This window comes from Sus scrofa, chromosome 1 (assembly GCF_054392235.1).
Source record: "Sus scrofa isolate SSC_HxYL_T2T_F1_AM1 chromosome 1, Sscrofa_HxYL_maternal_Yorkshire_Landrace_v2.0, whole genome shotgun sequence".
Classification (NCBI taxonomy): domain Eukaryota; kingdom Metazoa; phylum Chordata; class Mammalia; order Artiodactyla; family Suidae; genus Sus; species Sus scrofa.
This window is the reverse complement of record NC_139383.1, coordinates 174,513,642-174,539,946: the sequence shown is the minus strand read 5'-3', so window position 1 is coordinate 174,539,946 and position 26,305 is coordinate 174,513,642. Positions and strand designations below refer to the sequence as shown.

Here is a 26,305-nt window from a genome sequence, read left to right as displayed (position 1 = left end):
CCACAGCAGGAACTTCCCCACTTGAATTTTATACATCCATTCTTTGATGCAAAAATAATAAAACATTTATAAAAACCAAAGTCCCAATAGAACAATGGTCATAATTTAATATTCTAAGCATGATTTAACATAATAATCTGTGGAGACATATTAAAAATGTTTAAGAAAGTGGAAAATTTCTACGTGAGGAGTCAACTATTGCATCATTGTTCATAACAGCCACCTCCCTCCCCCCAGAGGAAACAACCTAAGTGTCCCTCAGTAGGGAAATGGATTTTAAAAAACTGTTTTTCTTTCATTAATGGAATATTCTCCAGCCATTCTGATGAAGAAAGCAGATCTGTGTCAACTTTGCTAATTCTCAAAAACATTTTGATGAGTGAGAAAGCAAGCCATAAAGGCATGTATTCAGCACATCACCATTTATATAATTATAAAGCATGCAAAACAATGACATATAGATGTGTATATTTATGTAGTAGAAATGTTTTAAATGCGTATGAATAAAATGTACTAGCTTCAGGCTAGCAGTTAGCTCCAGAGGACAGAAAGGGATGGAAGATGAAGCTTTAGCTAAATCTGTCATTTTTTGTTTCTTTATAAATTGAAACATCTGAAGCAAATAAGATAAATTTTTAATATCTGTTAAAACTAAGTCGTGAGTAAATGGGTGCTTGTTACAATAGTTTCTTAAGTAAGTTTATTTATGTATTTGTTTTCTGTGCTACATATCTGTCCTCATGTACTGGTCCATGCAGGCACTCTCTGTCATAGGCACAAACACATCCCCTCACATTTATTCCTTTAGAAAATATTTATGAAGCATTTCTACATAGTAGGGACTGTTTTGGGTGCTACAGATACAGCAGTGAACAACAACAAAAAGCCTTTCCCGGAGTTCCCGTCGTGGCGCAGTGGTTAACGAATCCGACTAGGAACCATGAGGTTGCGGGTTCGGTCCCTGCCCTTGCTCAGTGGGTTAATGATCCAGCGTTGCCGTGAGCTGTGGTGTAGGTTGCAGACGCGGCTCGGATCCCGCGTTGCTGTGGCTCTGGCGTAGGCCAGTAGCTACAGCTCCGATTAGACCCCTAGCCTGGGAACCTCCACATGCCGTGGGAGCGGCCCAAGAAATAGCAAAAAGACAAAAAAAAAAAAAAAAAAAAAAAGCCTTTCCCATCATGGAACTTACATTCTAGTGGTAGAAAGCACATAATCAATATACAGTGTGCCAAATGGTGGTACACATGAAGAAAAATTAAGATAAGGGTGATAGGGAGGACTGGGTATTGTAGAAAGAGGCTTGGTATACATCTAAGGTGATGAAAAAAGGGCTGTCTAATAAAGTGACATTTGTGTTGAAACCAAAAGAAGATGCGGAAGTGTGCTTCATGAATAAATCTGTCACTACCTCATGTCGAGGTAGGTTCCTTAGGTTACTTACCCATTTCAGACTTCTTGCCTTACCTCCATTTGACTCTACACTTGGATGTCCAATAGATGTTTCAAACTTACTCTGTCTAAAACTCCTTTCTTTACCCCCAAATCTGCTTTACTCACAGTCTTCTCCATCTCAGTTTTAGCTGGAACTAGGAATTAGAAACTTTGGGAAATAGCCATTATTTAAAAGCATGTTACTGAATAGAGAAGATCATGTAGAGAAAGTAAAGACAAGACGACGCCACATTTAATGATCAGGAAAAGGAGAGGATACTACAAGAGAGACTGAGAAGTGGCCAGAGATTTGGTGGCAAGGGACCAAGAGAGTGTGATGCCTCAAAAATCAAGAAAGGAAAATGTTTCAGGAAGGGAGTCATTAAGGTATCCAAATTTGCTGAGCATTTGAGTAAGATGAAGACTAGGAATCAACTGTTAGATTTGGCATCATGAAAGTTGTTAAGGTGTTCTTTTAAAAAGTGGTGGAGTTAAAAACCTGGTTTGGAATGGACTTATGACAGAATAGGAAATAAGGCAATAGATACGGCAAATTACAAACTCATGAGTTTGGTATAAAGAACTAGAAGAAATCTGGCAATATATAAAAGGTGTGGAATCAAAAGGAAGGTAAAACAGGAGTAAATATTTCTTGTTTATCATTTCAGCCCAAAGTTTGGACTTAGAATAAAATTTAAATTGTTGCACCTAAGCTTTGTTTTAAAGGCTCAAGTTTTCCTCGTGTTATTGCTGTTGCAAGGGGAAAATAAGTTAAACTTCTGAAAGAAAAATGGGCAATAACTCCAATAAAAGGCTGACAAAATAAACTGAAAATAGAGAAAAATCTGGCATAACATCTTAGATTCTACATATTGGAGAGATCAAAGGATTCTACCTTTTAAAATTAAATTATATTTTCTTTTTTTTTTAATTCAGTGGGGATCAGCAGTGTACTTATGTTATAAAAAATCGGTGGCAAAGACTAACACTATATCTTACAAAGCTGGTAAGTATAATTTTTCATGAAATACTTAATATGTAAATGTGTTATGGGACCAATAAGATTAAAGGAAAAAAGCTCCTGTTTTAGGATGTGTTCATGTCAGGACCAGGACTAAAACCTTTATTTTTTATTGTTTCATCTTTATCCATACTTGATTGGATGCTTAATGGAATATTAATTTTAAGTTTTTAAATCAGTATAAAATGTGGAAAAATATTTATTGTCCTTTAAAATTATGTTTCCTTAATATTTCTATTAATTTAGTTGAATCTGTAGTTCATATGTAGTTATATTTCAAGATAAAGTATTGTAAACAATTTGTATTTTTATAATGCATAGTTGGAATTTTCAATTGCCAGAAACCTCAGATTTTCAAACATACTGATGTTATTATTTATTTTTTTGCTTTTATTTTTACTTTATTGGCTGTACCCGTGGCATATAGAAGTTTCCAGGCTAGGGGTCGAATCAGAGCAGCAGCTGCCAGCCTTCTCCACAGCCACAGCAACACAGTTGTGACCTACACCACAGCTCACAGCAACACAGATCCCTGACCCACTGAGCAAGGCCAGGAATCAATCCTGCATCCTCATGGATACTCATGGGTTCATTACTGCTGCGCCACAACAGGAATTCCCCATACTGATGTTACTTAGAAGAGAGCAAATACAGCCTTTTAAAAAAATATTTTTTTTTAAAGTTAGTGTCAGAGACTCCTGCCTTATTCTACCTTTGATTTTCTAGGATCTACAATTCATTGCTATTTCTGTAATTTCTTAAAAGCTATACTGTTACTTCATGACTTGAGAAAAAAATGATTCCTCATGGAATCAACTGGCTGGCCAGCACATAATCAGAGTTTTGAAACTGCCTTGGGCCTTAGTGTATCTAGTTCATCTCACTTTATAGATGATAAAACCAGAGTTCCATGGGTATATGATTTGTCCAAAGTCAAGTAGATTCTAGTGGCAGATCAACCAGTCATATTCCCAGTTTATCATTTTGTGTTTAACACCCTGTCTAGTGATGATTTCCACTTGACTCTAAGGGTTCCAGGTCAGGGAACCTGTTTTGTGTTTCTTTTCTTTTGTCCTTTTGTCTTTTTTTAGGGCCACACTCGAAGCATATGGACGTTCCCAGGCTAGGGGTCTAATCAGAGCTGTAGCCACCGGCCTACACCACAGCCACAGAAACGCCAGATCCGAGGTGCATCTGCGACCTGCACCACATCTCATGGCAACGCCGGATCCTTAATGCACTGAGCGAGGCCAGGGGTTGAACCCGCAACCTCATGGTTCCTAGTCAGATTCATTAACCACTGAGCCATGATGGGAACTCCCTGTTTTCTGTTTCTAGTCCCACAAAATCCAGTACAAGAGTCTGCTCTTAGGATGTGTTCAGTGGGAGATACCTGGGCCACTTTCTGTACTAGTCCATTTAACACTTTCTGTACTAGTCCATTTAAATCATAGGCCACTTGAATCTCTGTATAAACTGGGATTAATCAGAAGCTGGGCTTAAGTTGATACCATTTTGAAGACATTGTAAATATGTGACTTCTGTTTTTTTATGTGTATTTTTCTTGTGTTTGTGCTAGAAATTACATATATAGTCCTATAGAATATCTAATTTTAATGTGTAAAAAAATCCTGAGGGGAAGTTATTGATAAAGTGGATATATGCAAGTAACCGTATTGAAAATTTCAAAAAAAAAAATGTATGGTCATATGCATTAAGGTAGTGTGACCACAAAATGAATTTTTAGGAGTGTATTTGTGTATATTTCTTCAGAATAATCTTTTCTTGTTTGCCTTATTAACCTTTGTGGATGAAACTTAATAAATACTAAGCAGTTACTGTGAATAGTTTGTTATTAAAATCTATATGAATCCTACTAAAGCATTCAGAGTTACTTGGGGAACATATATGTAATGTTTTGGTCTTCCAAATGTGTTAAATAATAAAGTATTTCAGCATCATTCAGATTATGGGCACCTAAATTTGAGAGATGATGAGCTAATAGTTATTATTGTTTTTATAGGTTTGATTTGTAGATATCCTCAAGAAGATTATGAGTCATTCTCACTTCCAGAATCTGTTCCCCTATTTTGTTTACCTATGGGTGCAACTATTGAATGTTGGCCATCAAATAGCAAGTACCCTCTCCCTGTATTTTCTACGTTTGTGTTAACTGGAGCTTCAGCTGAAAAGGTAACTATAAGTTTAATAAATGAGATCTGCAAATTTCTTGTACATTTTCAAGTCTTAAGTTCTATATAGTTCAAGGAATAATTTTTAAAAAACTGTTTAAATTTAATCTCTGTACACATCTCTTCCACTTTGTTAAAATAAATATATCCAGAGACATAGGAAAAGAGGATTTTCATCCTGTTCCATATACCTAAATACTTTTTTTGTGAATATGGTGAAAGTTTTTTTCATCATCAAATGGTGACCCTTCATTGCTTTATTTTCTGTGTTACAGAAGCTTTGAAAGTAATAAAAGACATTATTAAATAGGCAGTGCTATTTAGAATCATAAATTGTTATAGTTGGAATGGACTTTGGAAAGTATCTAGTCTAATGTCCTCATTTTATATATTGGGAAATTGAGTTCTGGAGAAATTCAGTGAATTGCCTGAGGTTGAGATTTGTATTTCCTTATCTAAAATTCTGTCCCACTCTCTACTGATTATTTTCAGTCATTTTTTGTAGAAAATATTGATACAACTGCTTTTACTCCTTACAGAATGAATAAAATTTAATTAAAACACCGCCTTTTTCAATAATAAGGAGACATGAAAGTAGCATTTGTAGTTTTGTTGTTATTGTTGTTTCAGTGTACTTCAAGAAAGCAAGAGTGATAATTCTTCACCACTGTGATTTTTGGTACCTGAAACCCTGCTTGACTCCTAGGCATATATTGGCTCATAATAGTTCATCCATTAAATATTTAACTAGTGATGTAATTGGAATAAATAATATAAAGTATGTTTATTAAATATATTACTTGCTTTCCAGGTCTATGGTGCTGCTATTCAGTTTTATGAACCATACTCTGAGGAGAATCTCACAGAAAAACAGAGGTTTCTTTTGGGTTTAGCATCATCATCAGATGAGAAGTCTGATAGTTCCAAAACAATCCACACTAATAAATGCATCTGTCTTCTTTCTCACTGGCCTTTTTTTGATGCATTCAGGAAGTTTCTGACTTTTCTATATCGTTATTCCATCTCTGGACCTCATGTCCTTCCAATTGAAAAGTAAGTTAGAAACCTTCTTGGTTCAAAATTTGGAAGCTCTTTCTGTTATATGTTGTATATTTGTGCTAATAACTGAGTAACTTTTATTTGGATACTAGATTTTTCAGGAGAAAAAAGAGAGTTTGGTTGATTCAATATATTTCTCTATTATACTTAGAGCTTTGTTATCTTAGATAATTTTAACTAACAAAAAGAAATAAATGTTTCATTTTTTGATGCTCTTGTGAAGTTTGGAGATCCTTACTGAAGTTTTTGGGGCAGGTTTTGTAATTCTTATTTTACCTATAATATGTGTTTGTTATGAACCTTTAAAAATATTTCCTTACTATAAAAATGAGTTTAAAGGAAAAATTATATTTTTTAAATTATTTTTAAAAATGTAGTGATTTACTTTAAGACCACTAAAACAATATATATTTTTTTTTTGGTCTTTTTGCCTTTTCTAGGGCCGCTCCCACAACATATGTAGGTTCCCAGGCTAGGGGTCGAATCAGAGCCATAGCCGCCAGCCTACATCACAGCCACAGCAATGCCAGATCTGAGCCACATCTGCGACCTACACCACAGCTCATGGCAACGCCAGATCCTTAACCCACTGAGCAAGACCAGGCATCGAACCCGAAACCTCATCTTTCCCAGTCGGATTCGTTAACCACTGAGCCATGATGGGAACTCCTACAATAATCTTAAATGCAGTAAAATCCAATGAAAATGAGATCCAAACATCAACACTATTTGACTATTGTTTATTTTTTACCTTCCATCACTTAAGCTTGTTTGTGTTCTTAGGTAGAATTCTCTGACTCTAATAACAGTTGAAAGTGATAGAATTATCATAAGAACATTCAGTGTACTATATTACCCTTTAGTTTTTCCTTGCATTTTTCTGTATTCTTACTCAGCAGTTCTCAAATTCTTTGGTCTCAGGACCACTTCATACTCTTAAAAATGAGGACCCCAAAGACCTTTTCTTTATGTGTTATATCTGTCAATATTTACTGTATTAGAAATTAAAACTGAGAACTTAAAAAATGTTGGTTAATTTATTTTTAAAAGGATAAACCCATTATATGTTAACATAAATATATATATTTTGGAAAAATAACCATTTCTCGAAGTAAACAAACAAAAAATTAGCAAGAAGAGTGATATTTTATGTCTTTTGCACATCTCTAATGTTTGGCTTAATTGAATATGGTAAAAAAAAAAAAGAAAAAAAAACAAAAAGAAAGTATATAGCTAGGTCCTCATATATGCTTGTGCATTCAGTCTGTTGTAATATGTGTTGTTTGGGTTGAAGTAAATGAAAAAACCTAGCCTCATGCAAATGTGTAGTGAAAAAGAGGGGGCATTTGAATAGCCTTTTTAGAAAATTGTGGATTTCTTTTTTGACATTGCATCAGAACTTGACAAGTGGAATTTACTTATAGTTTATTTGCAATATGAAATCTAAAACTTTAGTGATGAACTTTTTTTTTCTGTTACATTAAGATCTATTTGTCTCTCTCAAGCTCTATAAGTTATTTTTCTTATAGCAATAGGCTCACTTTGTTCATTTTAATATAGAAAATATAAGCTGAAAACCCAACATTCGATAACCTTAACTTGTCAGTTGTTCTTTCAAGGAAAATTGGCATTCTGTGGGGGGAAAAAAAAGCGAATTCACTCACAACTCAGTCACAGCAAGACAAACATTGTACTCCTGTATGTAGCAGAAGTGTTTTATACATTCTTCCCCTTTCATCACACAGAGTACTTTTAAAAGTGTACACTTCTGGGTCAAAATGTAATAAAATTACTAATATTTGCTGCTTCATCTAAGGCATTCTTAAATGAAACTGAAGACAGCAACCATTAATACAGTTTAGTGCCACTGCCTTGATTCATAGTAAGGTGAAGCAGTTTTACCCACAATGTTTTTACAGCATCACTGCAAGTATCAACGCAGTGAAAAAGGTAAAAGATGTCTTTTGAAAAAAAATAATTTTGGAGTTCTCATCATGGCTCAGTGGAAACGAATCCAACTAGGAACCATGAGGCTGAGGGTTTGATCCCTGGCCTCACTCAGCGGGTTAAGGATCCAGCATTGCCATGGGTTGTGGTGTAGGTCGCAGATGCGGCTCAGAGCTGGCGTTGCTGTGGCTGTGGTGTAGCCCAGCAGCTCTAGCTGCGATTAGACCCCTAGCCTGAGAACCTCCATGTGCTGCAGGTGCGGCCCTAAAAAGCAAAATTAATTAACTAATTAATTAATAATTTTCACCTTGCAGGTCCTCCCTGAATGGGTCTTGGGGATCTTTAGGTATTCATGGAACACACTTTGTTTTCTGCTAGTCTCACTACTTCACATAATGCAAGCAGATGTGTGTCCGCTGGAACTTATTCCCCTTATCTTTTTTTTTCCTCCTGATATTGCAATTATTTTAATGGTGGAAACTGGCAGTGTATGCCTTTTTTAAAAAATAATTCCCTACATTTCTGTCAGTGTTTTATATATAGCAGACAGTCAAAACATGTTTGTAAAATTAATAATTTTTTCTTCTGATGTTTTCTATCCAGTTGAAATTATCTCCATTCTGAAATTAAGGTGTTTTTGAAATAATTGAAAAGTGATATAGAAATAAAATAACTCATTCCTTTAAAAAAAGATTTTTTTCACTGTTGTTGCTTTTTTCCTTTTCCATAGTGTTTTTTTTTAAAAAAATCTAGCTTTTTATCTGTTTTCTTCTGGGAAAAAAGCCATAGAATCAGTAATAGAATTTTTTTAACCTATTATTAATACAAAGTATATTGTTAATGTTTTAGAAACAGTTACACTCTTTCATTTCTCTGAAGTACTCAATGGTTGTTTCACTGTTAAAATATGAGCTATTGACCAAAAAGTATATGGCAATGCAAGGATTAGTTTCTTTGGTAGTGTTCACCTCTCTGATACATTGTTATCTTCTTAGGGAGAGGTAAAAGTTAAAATGGCCTTTGAGACATTAATAACACAAACATTGTTGAATGTGAGAAAGTATTAATATGAAAAGTTATTGGGCTTAGAAGCAACTTTAATGGGACAAATGATTTTTGGTGGTTGTTTGTTCACTTGTTTTTGTTGTAGCAGGGATTTCGAAATTATAGGTACACAGAGCTTTTGACTCAACTTGGACTTGTGGTGACATGTTGACCTTTATAGCATATAGTATTCACTTTGGAATCAATTGGATTTTTGTTTGTTTGTTTTTAAGGCATATTTCTCATTTTATGCATAAAGTTCCTTTTCCATCTCCTCAGAGACCACGGATTTTAGTTCAGGTAAGATTTCTTTTTTTTTTTTTTTTTTTTTGTCTTTTGTCTTTTGTCTTTTGAGGGCTGCACCTGTGGCATATGGAAGTTCCCAGGCTAGGGAAAATCAGAGCCTTAGCTGCCAGCCTACACCACAGCCACAGCAACACAGGATCCGAGCCATATCTGTGACTGATACCACAGCTCATGGCAACACCGGATCCTTAACCCACTGAGTAAGGCCAGAGATCGAACCCACAACCTCACAGTTCCTAGTCGGATTCATTTCTGCTGCGCCACGATGAGAACTGCAAGATTTTCTTTATATAAGTGCTCTGTTCAGTGGTAATTGACTCTGTCAAAACATAACATGAGAATAACAATTTTATATGGGGAAATAATTAAATGAAATAAAAGAGAGCCAGATAGGAGTTCCCGTCGTGGCGCAGTGGAAACAAATCTGACTAGCATCCATGAAGACACAGGTTTGATCCCTGACCTTGCTCAATGAGTTAAGGATCCAGCGTTGCCATGAGCTGTGGTGTAGGTCGAAGACGCAGTTCGGATCTGGCATTGCTGTGGCTGTGGTGTAGGCCAGCAGCTTCAGCTCCAATTGGACCCCAGTCTGGGAACCTCCGTATGTCGCGGATGCAGCCCTAAAAAGACAAAAAAAAAGAGAGAGAGCTCCAGATACTATTTTATGTTGGAGTTTGGGCCCTTATGGTTTTATTAAGTTCTTCCCAGACAGACATCTAAGGTTGCCTTAACTTAAATCAAGCATTGCAGACTGAAAGAGGTAGACAGCAGTAGACATTTTGAACCCGTAAAAAGAGACTTCTTTCCCTAAACTTGTTCTAGGTATTTGAAAGTCTGTCCCTTGGCACTTACTCTCTGAGTTAAATATATTAGAATAGATAAAAGAAAATGTTGTGTGTTTTCATGTATTGTAGGATGGATTGCTCATATGGTTCAAATAGGTGAAAGTTTAAAGTGAACATAAATTATTGTCACCATCTCTTTTCCCAGTTGACTTTCTGTTTCCTCTCTTGTTTATGTTTCTTTTCTGTTTGTGCTTTTTTTTTTTTTTTTTTTTTTTTTTTTTTTGGTCTTTTTTCTAGGGCTGCACTCATGACATATGGGCATATGGAGGTTCCCAGGCTAGGGGTCTAAGTGGAGGCTGTAGCCACCAGCCTACACCACAGCCACAGCAGCACAGGATCCAAGCCACATCTGTGACCTATACCACAGCTCAGGGCAATGCTGGATCCTTAACCCAATGCAAGGCCAGGGATTGAACCCGTGTCCTCATGGATGTTTGTTGGGTTCATTAACTGCTGAACTATGACGGGAACCCCTAATCATCATTTTTGAAGTGATTTATATAGTGAAAACATTTCATGTATTATCACTGTATGTACCTTATTGTATTTATCACAGCCCTTAACAGAGTATCATTCAAAATTAGAAATCATTTGGCAAATAGGTATTTATAAATTTGTGTAAATATGCATGAATTTAAAAAGTAGTTTAAAATAATTATATTATTACATTGATACAGATAAAATGCCTAGAAAATATATTTTTGATAAATTTTATAAATATCCTGCATGTGCACATCTCATTCCTCTCTTAACATCTAGGTATTTAGTGCCAGAATATATATAGCACACTCAGTATAAATACACATAAAAGATTTGTTTTATAGCAGAAGTTGGCAAGTTTTTTCTGTTGAGAATCAAACAGTAAATATTACAGTCTTTACAGGCCATGCTTGAAACTACTCAGTTCTGCTTTCATTGCACAAAAGCAGCTATAGATAACTCATAAACAAAAGTGCATGACTGTGTTTTTAATAAGACTTTATTTATAAAAACAAATGGCCTCTGGATTTGCCGCTGAGGCCATAAGTTTGCTAACCCTGGTTTTATAGTATTAAATGAATAATTTAGTCTTTAAATACATATTTATTAAAATGGCATCAGGGAAATGTTGAGGAACTTAAGAGATAGGATTCAGAGTAGGAAGAGTTAGAAGAGTTCAGTCATCAGTTAGTATTTTTCAGTATCTTAGTAAGTAATGTAGACAGTTCCTATACTGTGGTGAATAGGAATATTGAAACTTTATGGGCATCATCTATGTATTTTTTTTAATGGAAGGTGGTGGTTTAAAGTTGACCTTTATATTTCAAGTACTTTATTTTGAATCTCCTTTCAGTTATCACCACATGATAGTCTGATTCTCAGTCAGCCTGTTTCTTCACCTCTTCCACTAAGGCAAGTAAAATTTTATTTGTATTTCTCTAAATGTAGTGTGAGATAAGGTAACATTCAAGTATTTTCTCTTTTCCTAGATAAAATTGCAGATGTTGATGAGCATACTTATTATTTAATTGTTTCTTATCTAAATTTCCTTTACTTAACATTTAGTCTGAAGTTCTTAAAGTTTTTTTTTTTTTTTTTTTTTGTCTTTTTGTCTTTTCTAGGGCCACTCCCACGGCATATGGAGGTTCCCAGGCTAGGGGTCAAATCGGAGCTGTAGCCACCGGCCTACGCCACAGCCACAGCAACTCAGGATCTGAGCTGTGTCTGCAACCTACACCACAGCTCATGGCAACGCCGGATCCTTAACCCACTGAGCAAGGCCAGGGATCAAACCCACAACCTCATGGTTCCTAGTTGGATTCGTTAACCACTGCGCCACGACGGGAACTCTAGAAAACAGAAAAACTTTTACAAAAGTGCTTGGTATTTTGTGTATCCATTTATTATGATCAAGTATGTACAGTTACAAAAATAGGTATATATTATATAGATTATGAAAACAGTTGTTTTAGCTTTAAATATCCTTTGAAGAACATTCAAATGCAGTTAATTTTAAATTTAATCCCCAGATAAAAAGATACTTATAAGTACTAAACCATGGAATGGAACAACGTATTTCATCACCTTGAAAGTTCAGAGATTATGAAATATGTTTTTGCTAAAGTATCATTTCTTGAAATTTAATTAGCTGTGTAATTTTTCTAGCAGGGAAATAGTTACAATATAATTAAGTTATTTTGTAGCACATTCCTAAGGGATACCAGCTGCTATCTTTGACATTCATTTTGTAAGAATTGCAGATTATTTCGTCACCAGGTCTTGGCCCAGAGTGACCAATGTTTTCTTAACCTTTGTTTGAGTTGAAAATAAACTAGAAGTACTGACTAAGACTATATAAAAATTATTCTAAATTACCCAAGGGGTTTTTGTTTTTCGGTAATGGCTATATTAATACATAATTCACATACCATGCAATATATTCAGTTGAATTTTATAATTTAATGATTATATTCACCAAGTTCTACAACTATCACTATAATCAATTTTAGAACATTTTCATCCAAAAAAAAAAAAAACGCGGTACCCTTTGACAGTTACCCTTCCTTATTTTTCCTCTCCTTATGTAAGCAAGCACTAAGCAACCACTAATCTACTTCTTTCTCTACAGGTTTGACTATTCCAGATGTTTCAGATAAAGTGTGGCCTTTTGTGTTTGATTTATTTCACTTAGCATAATGTTTCCAATGCTCATCCATGTTATAGCATGTAGCAGTTCTTCATTCCTTGTATTTCCAACAAGTATTTTTGTGTATGGATGTACCATATTTTACTTATCCATTTATCAGTTAACAGAAATTTGGGTTGTTTCTGCTTCTCAGCTACTATGAATAATGCTGCCATGAATATGCACAGGTTTTTTTTGTGGACATATGTTTTCATTTCTCCATAAGATTATTAGTTTTGCTTTATTTAAAAAAGTTAGTTTAGGAGTTCCTGTTGTGGCTCAGTGGAAACAAATCTGACTAGTATCCATGAGGACGCAGGTTTGATCCCTGGCCTCACCCAGTGGGTTAAGGATCCAGCTTTGCCATGAGCTGTGGTGCAGGTCACAGATGCAGCTGGGATTTGACGTTGCTATGGCTGCAGCATGGGCCAGTGGCTACAGTTCAGATTTGACCCCTAGCCTGGAAACCTCCATATGCCGCAAGTGTTGCCCTAAAAAGACAAATAAATAAATAAGTTAATTTGGAGTCGCATTGCGGCTCAACGGGTTATGAACCCAACTAGTATCCATAAGGATGAAGGTTCTGTCCCTGGCCTCACTCAGGGGGTTAAGGATATGGCGTTGCCATGAGCTGTGGTGTGGGTTGCAGATGCGGCTCAGATCCTACGTTGTTGTGGCTGTGGTGTGGGCCGACAGCTATAGCTCCGATTGGACTCCTATCCTGGGAACTTCCATATGCTGTAGGTGCAGCCCTAAAAAGAAAAACAATAAAAATTTAAAAGTTAATTTAATGAAGGCAGTTACTTAGCATTATAAAGATGAAACGCTGTTGGCTTAATGAATCATTTATTTCGTTAATCCATTCTGCCATGCAGAATGTCTAAGTTTTGGTTATTAATTTGCTTTGTATGTATATGTAATCACTCAGTAGCTCTTGATATTAATATCATCATGGTGGTAGTAAAGATAATCTAGCTATTTATAAATCCAAATTTTAAGATTTATATTTACCTTAAGGAAGTTGGGGGTGTAAGTCACATAGTTTTTCTGCTAATTACAGATGAGCCATGTTAGGAAAAAACTTCCATTACATGATTTGCTTTCAACCAAAGCATCCCTCTTATAAAACTGATTTCTTTATTTGAACACTATTTACACGGTGGATCATTTTATATAAAATGAAGCATATGAGTTTTCATTTTCCATATTGAATACAATGCAGAAGAGTTGAATGATTTCAAAACCTCATAAATCTTCAGTGTTTTCATAGTGTATTTCTGATGCAGTGTTTTCCCTACAAAAGAGCAACAGTCGTGTTTAAGTTGAATATATAATATGAATCCTATCCTGATAGGAACTTTTTTCATTACTTTGCATAATGAGGTATTCAGATCTTTATGTATTTAACTATACATTTTTATTCAAATCGACAGTGGTGGCAAGTTTTCAACACTACTTCAGAATTTAGGCCCTGAAAATGCTGTGACACTACTGGTGTTTGCGGTAACCGAACATAAGATTCTCATTCATTCCTTACGGCCTTCCGTACTTACTAGCGTGACAGAGGCATTAGTGTCTGTGAGTATCAGTCTCTTCTTGGCAATTAGTTTTCTTTTAAACCTAATTATTAATATACTTTAATATAATTTAAAGCTATTTTAATGCTTAAGTAAAAGCCAGCAAGTAGTAAGTTTTAATTTTCTAATCATTAATACTAGTTGTAATTATTTAACAAGCATTAGTCTACTTTAGGTATAGATATTTAAAAGACAGTTTTTTGTGCTAGTGAATTATGCTTCAATGTCAAACAGCTAAATATTCTCTTTTATTTATCCAAGATGATTTTCCCTTTCCACTGGCCATGCCCCTATGTTCCTCTCTGCCCACTGGCTTTAGCGGATGTCTTGAGTGCACCATGTCCATTCATAGTAGGAATTGATTCAAGATACTTTGATCTCTATGACCCTCCACCTGATGTTAGTTGTGTTGACCTAGATACCAACACCATTTCTCAGTAAGTACGTTTTAGTGATTCTACATCCAGCAATTTACAACTTCGTAGTGTATGTATGTAACTGTATATTTTATGAATGCCACTAACTAGAATTATTTTGATTTATACTGTTTTAATATTTGGGTTTTTTTTAACCATCTTTGAATCAGTTCTTACTGTATTTTGATGGGATAGATTTAGGGTATTAGAGATGGTTTTCATTCTCAGATCTGTAAATATTTAATAAGCATTATAATTTTATGCTTATTTGGAAATTTATATAAGAAATGAAGGGATTTCATAATTTTATCTCTCTTTATTGGAATAATATTTAAGTTGTAGCTACTGGAAATATACTTACAGCTTTTTTACAATTCGGTGCCTTTCTTGTACCCCTTATTTTCAGTTTAGTCATACTTAAACTCTTTAGGGAAGAGGAAATTGATGTAATACCACATTGCATCTACAGAACATACTTAAAATAACTGTAAGTTAACCTTATCAAAAGCCCCAAAGCTAGTATACCTTTTACAATTTAAATATGTATTTGTGAAATAAGTTTTCCCCCGTTTTAAATGTTTCCTATTAGAACCTTTTGATTTAATTCTGAAATCTTAACATTAATTCTCCTCTTTTTATATGTCAAAACCTGAAGTGCCTAAGCCATCAGAAAAGTTTAGCAAAAAATAATTATCTTTTATAAGGCATGAATGCTATCAAAAGCCTAACCAAGAAAGTATGAGGTGTACTTTGGTATTAAAACCATTTTATATATGGGATGGAAAGCATCAAGATTCTTAACCATAAACATTTCATTCTTTACCAGAAATGTTTAATTCTTCAAATATTTGGAATCCCTGCTGTAACTCACTAGGTTGGTGATCCTGCTTGTCTCTATGGTGGCACCAGTTCAGTCCCCGGCACAGTGCAGTGGGTTAAAGATCCATAGTTGCTGCAGCTGTGGCATAGGTTGCAGCTACGGCTTGGATTCAGTCCCTGACCTGGAAACTTCCCTGTGTCTTTGGTGCAGCAGAAAAAGAAAAAAAAAATCTCTCTTTTTTTGGCCAGTTATTGATGTTACATGGCATAATGTTTTTTAAAAATTGAAATTTAGGGTGGTAAATGAGTATACACTATTTATTATAGTAATAAATTACATTTTTCCTCTTTTTATACTTTTCCTCAATTTTTTAAAATATTTTTTTCATATTATTTTATCTTTCTGTTTTGATCACTAATGAGTTAAAGAATCAAAAGTAAGTTGATTGCACCAATCAGTAGTCTTCCTTCTTGGTCTTAACACTCTTCCAAACCATTGGGAGGACTAAACTAGTGAACTAACAGTTTTCTACTTTCCTTCACCCAGAATTTCTAGACCCTCAACCTGAAATTTGGAAGAAAAATTCTGAGTATGAAATTTGTGGTTTCCTTTTCTCTTTTCTGACTCATCAGTACATAGAGTAAAGAATATATTATGAATGTCGAGAGGTTTCTGAAGAAAGGGAAATTAATATCTGATATGTACTATGCATAAAGCTGTATGCATAGCCTAAGTTACTGCATATTATTCTCTGGTTTTTGTTTGTTTGTTTGTTTTAGGGCTGTACCTGCAGCATATGGAGGTTCCCAGGCTAGAGGTTGAATCGGAGCGACAGCTGTCGGCCTACGCCAGAGCCACAGCAATGCCAGATCCAAGCCGTGTCTGCAACTTAGACCACAGCTCACAGCAATACCGAATCCTTAACCCACTGAGCGATGCCAGGGATCAAACCCACAACCTCGTGGTTACTAATCTGATTCGTTTCCGCTGTGCCACAGTGGAAACTCCTATTCTCTGTATTTTGTAGGGTAGTTTTTACTAACTATTCTGATGTATAAGGAAACCATTACTTAGATTTTTAAGTGATTTATCCAAAGGCACATAACTTACACTTCCAGAACTGGTTTTGAAAACATAACTAATACTTTTGCCATGAATTATTGGCTAACTACTAATGGAGCTCACCATGAATAACAATGCAGACAGCTATCATAGATCCAAACTCAGGTACTAGATAAAACTTCTCCCCAGCCAAGTTTTAGAATGATGATACCAAGGGCAAGAGGAGGAAATATGTAAGTACATAACAATAATTCTATGTAAGAAAATGATACCAAAGTATTACTTATTTATGCTATAGACATCTCTTGAGTGCCCCACACCTCTTTTTTTTTTTTTTTTTTTTTTTTTTGGCTAGGCACTGGGAATAAAAAGGCAAACCAAATTCACTCCTTTCTCTTGAGTTGCTAATAATCTAGTCTAGCAAGGTAGGCATGTCCACAATGAGATAAAGCACGGGGGGAGTACTGAGTTTGAAAGTTTTAGCAAGAAAATAATTAGAAAGTGTTTCTACATTGTGTTCCCACTGTAATACAGGATTCCATAGTCCTGATCACATTATAAATGAAATAAAACCTTACAGCAGGATATCTGCAATTTGACCCTGCCCTATCTGTATTTTTATTCTCATTTGTGGAAAAATAGGGTGGATTCCAAGACAGTTATTCTTTGTCAGCTTAAGCTTTCCCATCCACTCTTTTTTTCTTTGTTTAGTTTTGAAAGTGATATTTGCCCTTTTTGTTCTGTGGAAAGTTTAGGGAACATTTAAAAAAAAAGTTCAACAAGTTCATTTATGCACCTGTGCTATGTTGTTGTCTTTGGTGGTTAGAACATGAGTGATTTACCTTTCTTCTTTTTCTATACATTTTTCAAGTTTCCTAAAATGAGTGTTTATTGCTTTTAAAATAGAAAAAGCATTTACCAAATAATAGAGAATGGGAATCAACAAGGTTATAGTTAAGTCCAAAAGCTTTGTTCTGTTTTATTACCGTGCTCTTTTCTTCTCCTACTCCTGATATAAAGAGCAACTGTATTGTAATAGTGTAATAAAGGAAATTATAGGAGTTCATCATAGAAGCAAAAATATTACTCTCAAGCAGATATCCTCTTTTGTAGTTATAACAGTATTTTGGAATGTTATACTTTATTCAAATAATCTAATAGAGTATTTCTTTTCTGAAAGAAAGAAAACAATTTTAATTATATGTTTAGGAAACTAAAAAATTAAATATTTGGATATACTAAAGTATTTTGATAAACTTTATGGATCATAAGTTCATTGAAAGGTTTTTATAGTGCCTTTTTTTGAATTTATAAGAAAAAACTCTCCTAATAGAATTTTCCCAATATTTAGGTTTCTAAAGGCTCTTAAATTAGTTTATGAGTAATGACCACCACATTAAGTTTTACAGTGATTTGCATGATTCCAATTCAAGTGGAATTTACTCAGTATAAACATAATTATAAATTTTTGAGCTATATTTAATACATGGTTACACTCTCACATAAATTAATTTTTAAATATTAAACACTCCAATTTACCCCTGCAGTATTTTTCTCCTGTTAACTAGAATATTTCTCTTTTCCTCTCATATAAATAAAAGGTATATGCCCACCCAAAGAAGTTAATCTGATAAATATATTATTGTTGTCATTTAATTTCAGAACTGGTGACAAGAAAAATGTAGCCTGGAAAATACTTCCAAAGAAACCATGTAAAAATCTGATGAATACACTGAATAATTTGCACCAGCAATTGGCAAAATGTAAGTGTTTAACTTAATTAAAGGAAGTAATTAAATTCAAAGAAAGAACTCCAATTACTTTGCCTTACTTGTACAAGATTGATGTCTATCTATAGGAAAGTGTTTTTACAATCTTAAAGGCAAATGAGTATTTTTGGGGGGGGGGAGAGGGGGATATGAGTGGTCATTTGTTCTTATTTTTTTTAATTACTCAATGATTTTTGTTTCATTTATAGTTGTACAATGATCCTCACAACCAAATTTTATAGCATTTCCATCCCAAACCCCCAACACATCCCCCTGCCCCCCCAAACTGTCTCATTTGGAAACCACAAGTTTTTCAAAGTCTGTGACTCAATATCCGTTCTGTAAAGAAGTTCATTTAGATTCCACATGTAAGTGATAGCACTTGATGTTGGTGTCATCTGACTGACTTCACTTAGCATGATAATTTCTAGGTCCATCCATGTTGCTGCAAATGCCATTAATTCTTTCCTTTTAATGGTTCACATTCCATCGTGTATATGTACCACATCTTCTTTATACATTCCGCTGTTGATGGGCATTTAGGTCGTTTCCATGTCTTGGCTGTTGTATAGAGTGCATCTTGATGTGGCCTCCTCTTTGTCATCTGGAGTGGGGTATCTTTTTGAAAGTTTCCAGTCCATTTGGTTGAAGTAATTTTGTTGTTTTTATGAGAGAAGGTGAGCTCCAGTCCTTCTGTTCCACCATCTTAATCCCATCTCTCAAGGCAAATGAGTATATAAGCAAAACTTCTTAGAAGCTGAATGGGAGATTTTTTTTTTTTTTTTGTCTTTTGTCTTTTGTCTTTTTAGGGCTGCACCCACGCATATGGAGGTTCCCAGACTAGGGGTCTAATCGGAGCTGCTGCCGCTGGCCTATACCACAGCCACAGCAATGTGGGATCCGAGCCCAGTCTGCAACCTACACCACAGCTCACGGCAACTCCGGATCCCTAACCCACTGAGCGAGGCCAGGGATTGAACCTACAACCTCATGGTTCCTAGTCGGATTCATTAACCACTGAGCTATGACGGGAACTCCAGGAGATTTATTAAGTTTATATTTTACATCATAACAAAATTCAAAAAGAAATTAAGGTGATTATTTTCAGATACCATGGAAAAAACAGTGGTTTCCACTGGTATGTTTTTTTCATACATAGAACAGAAAGTTAGTTTTGAAAATCTAAGACAGGTGGTTTAAATTACATTAGAAAATGCTGATGAGAAAATACTGATGATTTCAGTGGGATGAGAGTGTGGCCGTATGCTTTTCACCTTCAGGAGATCTTAATGCTGTGCTTACCTCAAATAATTTGAAAATAGAAGCTTGCTAAAAGCATTAGGAAATTAATTAAAGTGAAAATTGATTAGGATTTCAGGTCAAAGCTTATATAAGAGTATCTGGATAGTGAACCAGAATTACTGATAAGAGGAATTAAGACTTCACTTATCTAGTTGTCTTGGTATTTTATTACAATAGTCCATTCAGGGTCTATAATTTAATACTTAATTGTATTAAAAATGGTCAGTAATGGTGTAGCAATATTTGAAGTTCTCATTTATGTATTAGGTAAGATGTAAACACAAGAAGTGGCCTACATCCTCAAGGGTACCTACAGAATAGTTGGAAATAGATACGGAAAAAGACAGTGTTTACAAAGTAAACCTTACAACAAGTAGCTAATTCAGAAGTGGCTTATAAGTATTGGGGTATGAAAAAAATGATATCAAATAGAACAAAATTTTTTTTCTAATTTTTTTTATTTTTTGTCTTTTTGTATTTTCTAGGGCCCCACCAGCGGCATATGGAGGTTCCCAGGCTGAAGCTGCCAGCCTACGCCAGAGCCACAGCAGTGTGGGGCCCTAGCTGTGTCTGCGACCTACACCACAGTTCATGGCAACACTGGATCCTTAACCCACTGAGCGAGGCCAGGGATCGAACCCACAACCTCATGGTTCCTAGTGGGATTTGTTACCCACTGAACAACGACGGAAACTCCTCTTTTTTCTTTTTTGTCTTTTTAGGGCTTCATCCTTGGCATATATAGGTTCCCAGGCTAGGGGTTGAATTGGAGCTGTAGCTGCTGGCCTACGCTACAACCACAGCAACACTAGATCCGAGAAGCATCTGCGACCTACACCGCAGCTTACAGCAATGCTGGATCCTTAACCTATTGAGTAGGGCCAGGGATTGAACCTGCATTCTCATGGATCCTAGTCAGATTCATTTCCTCTGAACCACCATAGGAACTCCCCCAAATTTTTTCTTATAAAACAAATTATGTACAGAATTTTATTTAAGCTAACTAGTTAATTGCTTTCTAAAAGTGCATGTGCTTCTTTTGAACAGCTAAAAAGTCCAGCAGCTTTTATAGCAATATTTAAATATTATTTAAATAAGTGAAATAGCCCATCCAGCTCTACTGAAGAGCAGAATCTTAAAGCTTAAAACTACCAACTTAAGCAATACTGATAGCTAAGGATTATATATCACGTTACAGCTTCAGAGCACTTTCACATACATTCTTTTGTCTTTTAAGTATGATGATAAGGTTGAGGGAGGTAGCTTGTCAGAGATCATGCAATTAATAAAGATGAAGCTAAGATTAAAAGAGTTGAAGTAGCTTGAGCCCTTTTGAAAACACAACAAAGTTTTTTTCTTTCTAATTTGAGGTGTAATTAATATAGAGGACTGTACAAGTTTAAGAAATACAGCATAATGACCTGACTTACATATACAAATAGATTTATAATTGATGCCATTATGAACATTAGTTTTGACACTCTGGGGGAAAAACACTAACACTCTATTTCTTCACAGTGCAGCAGAGACCAAGAGATGATGGACTAATGGACTTAGCAATGAATGATTATGATTTTAATTATGGAAAGAGGTTGCACATGATAGATTTGGAAATCCAAGAGGCATTTTTGTGTTTCATGGCTTCTATTTTAAAAGGTTATAGATCATATTTAAGACCAATAACACAAGCCCCGTCTGAGACAGCCACAGATGCAGCCTCGCTTTTTGCCCTACAAGGTGAGTGATTGTATAGTACTACAGCTTTCATATTATTGAACTTAACATTGTGGTGATTCATTTGCTTTCTGGGTTAGTAGCTCATATGTATCAAAATATATATTCAGGAGTATGTGGCTCTCAACTCAGTCAGTAATCCATTTCCATAGGACTAGTTATTTCTTGGGCACATTAGATATAATCCCATTAGCAAAATATGCAGAAGAGACTATTTTGAAATGTACAAAGCTTCCTAACCATGTACCACTACACTCTGCTGTGTCATAAGTGTGTTACGATATTGACACTTTCAGCTTTCAGAGCAGCCAGGCAGCGTTGGGCAAGCAGAGGAGCCTCTGGTTTGGGTACCTCCAGGCTGGAGCAGCCTCACTTGCTTTACTTCAGCCATTGCCACAAAGTAAAAGAAGGGTTGGGAAGCCCTAGAGTACAGTTTGTTTCATAATAAACATTTTTTTTTCTTTTTAGGGCCACAGGTGCAGCATATGGAAGTTCTTAGGCTGGGGGTCGAATCAGAGCTGCAGCTGGCAGCCTACACCACAGCCACAGTAATGCCAGATCATTATCCTACTGAGCGGGGCCAGGAATTGAACCCATATCTTCATGGATACTAGTCAGGTTTGTTTTCGCCGAGCCACAACGGGAACTCCTCATAATAAATATTTACTTTCTTTTGTAGTATTTAACATTTGAAAGATAAAGTCATTTAATAAGCATGTATTGAGTGCCTCCAAATGCTGGGCCATTGGGTATGTAATGGTTATGCAAAAGATGTATAGTCTCTGTCTGTCTCTCTCACACACACACACACACACACACACACACACACAGGAGACATGATTATTTTTTCCATGGAGCTTATAGTCAAGAAGATAAGCCATTTGAAAATAATATGAATGAACATTTGATTCACAACTTTAGATCACAGAAGGCCCTTCTGAGAAATTGACATATGAGCCATGATCTAAAAGATGAGTAGAAATAGCCAGGCAAAGGGAAATAGAAGATGTTTTATTATAGATAACAGTTTTTGCAGTGTTCCTGAGGCTGCTAAGAGTTTGAGTTCATGGGTACAAAAAAAAAAGGCCCACGTGTAGTGTAACTGAGCCTAGGGAGCAAGGTGAAGGGTGAAATTAGGAAATAAACTTTACTCTATTTCAGTAAATGAATACTAAAAGGGATATAACTCCTGCTTTGAAAAAGTCATATATACACATGATATTATGAAAGAGAGCACCTTAGGTGCACATAGCATGCAACACATTTGGGGGAGAAATAGCAATTTCTAAAATGCTTTCAAGTTTATTGATTCATGTGTAATCTTCAAGGTAATGAGGGGACAACAGAGACAGTTCTGGATGAGGATTTGAAAGTTCTGGGTTCAAGTTCCCTTCCTGTTGCTCTTTGTCAGATCACTTCCCCTTTCAGGGGTCTTCATTTCTTTTTTTACAAGACGGTAGGGTGGGGGGTATAGATAAGAGAGTTGATCTAGTGCCTTCTAGCTCCAAAACTCTGTGAATCTATAAATAATATTATATATTCTGACATTACAAATTTATGTTGAACAGCTTTTTTAAGAAGTCGGGACCGGTCACATCAGAAATTCTATAACATGATGACCAAAACACAAATGTTTATTCGCTTCATTGAAGAATGTTCTTTTGTCAGCGATAAAGATGCAAGCCTGGCATTTTTTGATGATTGTGTAGATAAAGTAAGTAATAATATGTCTAGAAGTACCTTAACTTATTTTGTGTGACTGTTATAAATATTATGAGTTACAGTTTCTATTTATATCATTTACTAGCTTTTAACAAAATCTAAATTAATTCTATTTTATCATTGACCCTTTATTATGAAAGTAGTTGGTGGCCTGCTAGGTACTATATACATCACAACCTCTCAAGGGTGCCTTATAGGATTTTACTAAATCATGGGTTTTATTTTAGCAACCAGGTCTATAACCCTACCTGTCCAATTACAGACTATGAGAATTTTGTCCAAGCCTCTGGCCCTCTAATTTCAGCATGCTTAATCTTCACCTCTCCTTTTGGTCTAAGGTGGATTGTCACACACTGAGAGTAGATGTAGAACATAACATTTCACCTGAATATTTCTACTGTTTGGGAGTGAGTTTGTAGCATAAATTAAGTGAATTAATTCTACTATTTTGAATTCTTGGATGCGACCTTCCCTTCCTCATCCATCCTGCTGTCATTGAGTAGGATAGAGCAAGATGGGTATCTATGCTGGATAGAGAGGAGCTTGGGGGACAGTGGCCCAGAGGGAGGTATCAAAACCTTAATAGAGTGAGGAAGGAGAAGCAGCCTAGCATGGAGTGTTGGAGCACAAGCCAGGTGAAGGGAGCATCCATGCATGACCTTGCATGGAAGATTAGAGGACGAGAGTGTCCATGCTGGGGACAGTTTTGAGGGGTCAGAACCTAAACAGGATGCAGAGAGCAGCCATGCAAACATGAGGATGGCACTGAATGTCAGAGTCAGAGCAAGGTGAGGAGAGGGTCCCCAAGGGTAGGGCCAGCAATGGGGTGTCAAAGTTTGATGTGGATGAGGGAGATTCCAGCTTGGTGGAGGCAGGGGATTGGTGTGGAACGAGTTTTCAAAACAAATAAGGGTGAAGAAGTCATGTTCATAGAGGGGGAGTGGTGTTGGAGATGGGAGATTGTGACATAACAAGGTGATTGATCAAAGAACTAATTTTAGTACCAAATGTGTCTTATACAGATGATTTTCACCATTCAGGATGGAGTAGAAAAAAACACTACATTGGGAATCACAGCTTTGATCCCATCCCTCTACTTTAACTTTAGTCATTTAGTCTTTCTGTGTTGTTTGTTTACCTATGTTTAAAAAATTTTGTGAGTAGAGATCATTATAACTTCATATTTCACAGTGTTCAGAGTAGTGTTGTTTGAACAACCAAGTAGGAAAAAATTCTGATGATTTTTATTCCAGTTCATAGATTAATAATTAGTTTGGCTGTATCATTTATGATGTAGAAATGTTGAACTTTGGAATGGCTTACACATGTGGAGAGCAGAAACAAGTCTAGAGCCTTGTGTATGGATTTACACCTTCCTTCAGATTAGAACACTTGAGGGATGATTGATGTAGAGAAATATTGTTTCTAGTGCTGATAGAGAATTAACAAGCTAAGATGCCCAGAAATAACCACCCTAGTCCTTAGGGAAAAGATGGATATATGCATTATTTGCTTAGAACTCAATTCATTTTCCCATAGAAACACTGATGTCTGTGGAGATTAGCTCTAGTTCAGATGATGCAAGGTTACAGTGCTGTGCTAGAAATGTATTAAATTTCTTTTTGGTAGATTGACGTTCTAACCACATTTTTGGACATTTCGAAGTCAAAATTTATTGAAATAAAATAAATAAATGCACCTTTGAAGTGTACAGTTGATAAGTTTTGGCAAATATAGATTTCCATATAACCAGGACTCCAAAACATACAACATTTTTGTTACCCCAGATGGGATATTGTTTTGGGAGTAAATTTTGAATAACCTATTTATAAACAGACTTTTAGACCCCTGTCTTTTTGTAAGTTGAGCTTTGGCTGTATAGAGCTTTGAAATCCTGTTTATTTTGAGAAGTAATGTCATAGTGCCTTGATAGTTTTGTCTTCAGTGTAGCATTGTACTAAGAATGTGGTTTTCAGCATTTTAATCAGATTTTTAAGCTTGCCCTGTTTGGTATTTATAAAGTTAAATATTAATAGAAAAAAACAAATAAATGGGAAGGTATGCTTTAAATAGAAAAGGTGTGCAGTGAATAGAAGAGTATGAGTTAAAGAATAATTTCTCTAAATCGTTTTTGTGCAGGAATAATTGTTAGTTTTGTAAATAAAAATGGTGCTTTTTGACTAGCATGCATCTTGCAGGTTTTTCCTTTGTGGTACAGGGCTTCCAATGGTCATCTCTGTACTCGTTGAGCTTCCCTTGTCAACAGTGGCCTCCATTTGTGTAAGAGCTATTCCTTTTGCCAGCTTAATTAACTGAATCACGAGGGACCAAATTAGTGACAGTGTTTTGCTAATAGCGTGCTTTAGCCAATAAATTTATTAATCCACATGGGAACACTGAATTAGTTGGAGGAATCCAGTTAACAGTGCAGAAGAGGGAAATCTTGTATTGTTCCCTTTTACTTTTTGGTCATTTTATGTTCACGAGTTTGTTTCAGCTAAGAGCTCATAGTATCACATGGTTGAAAAAATACTCATTAATGTTATAAGACATACAAGATATAATTTTGCTAGGTATCTAGGGTGTCATGTTCTAAGGAGGATATTTTATTACTGATAATTAATATTCTGTCTAGGATTTTTCTGAAAATGGGTCTCCTGCTACTTGACAAGAGTCAGTGTGGGGAATGATTAGAATAATTGCTTAAAGATAAAAATTCTGAGAAGTCTCAAAAAAGGAATAATCTGGAGTTCCCTGGTGGCTCAGTGGTAAAAGATCTGGCATTGTCACTCAGGTCACTGCTGCGGCATGGGTCTGATCCCTGGACCTGGAACTTTTGCATGCTGTGGGCATGGCCAAAGAAACAAAAACCTGTCTCTATCATCTATGCTACCAATAAAATTTTTTTTTAAAAAAAGAAACAATCCAATTAAGTAAATAATTATTGTTTCTAGGCAGACTGTTTTCCTAAAATACTATTTACTTACTCAAAGTCTAGATCTAACAAAATGTCACATATATAATGGATTAATGTTGTAAAGATTTTAATGGTTACTAAGAAAACCAAAACAAAGTTAACTCACCAAAACATAGTCACTTGTATTTTTTTTATTGTAATTCAAGGAAATATTTTTTAGAGAAAATAACAAAATATCACAAAATCCAAAATATATTTTAAAAACATTTATAAATCATTAGAATAGAGGTTAATTGTATTACTAGCATTTTTAATCAGAACTCTCTGAAACAGTAAATAATTATACAGTGCTATTACTACTTTTCCTATTTTAATACCACAATTTAAGTACATTCAGCACAGCAAGTCAGTGCTTGCTTTTAATCTGGAAATGGCTTTTGAATATCAGTACTTTAAATAGTCATTCATGGGAGGTT

At 35.4% G+C, this 26,305-nt stretch overlaps 1 protein-coding gene across 18 annotated transcripts in view; it reads left to right on the top strand.

Annotated features, from left to right (window-relative positions):
• The window catches only part of DENND4A (DENN domain containing 4A), a 128,273-nt gene that overhangs the window by 55,886 nt on the left and 46,082 nt on the right, over positions 1 to 26,305 (top strand). For all 18 annotated transcript variants that reach the window (XM_084978581.1, XM_084978564.1, XM_084978547.1 and 15 more), the window contains 10 exons: positions 2,368 to 2,437; positions 4,476 to 4,645; positions 5,456 to 5,697; positions 8,928 to 8,994; positions 11,179 to 11,237; positions 13,944 to 14,088; positions 14,349 to 14,524; positions 18,048 to 18,148; positions 20,975 to 21,193; positions 22,759 to 22,904. In XM_084978581.1, coding sequence (XP_084834707.1) covers positions 2,368 to 2,437; positions 4,476 to 4,645; positions 5,456 to 5,697; positions 8,928 to 8,994; positions 11,179 to 11,237; positions 13,944 to 14,088; positions 14,349 to 14,524; positions 18,048 to 18,148; positions 20,975 to 21,193; positions 22,759 to 22,904 — 1,395 coding nt within the window. The remainder of the gene's footprint in view (positions 1 to 2,367; positions 2,438 to 4,475; positions 4,646 to 5,455; positions 5,698 to 8,927; positions 8,995 to 11,178; positions 11,238 to 13,943; positions 14,089 to 14,348; positions 14,525 to 18,047; positions 18,149 to 20,974; positions 21,194 to 22,758; positions 22,905 to 26,305) is intronic.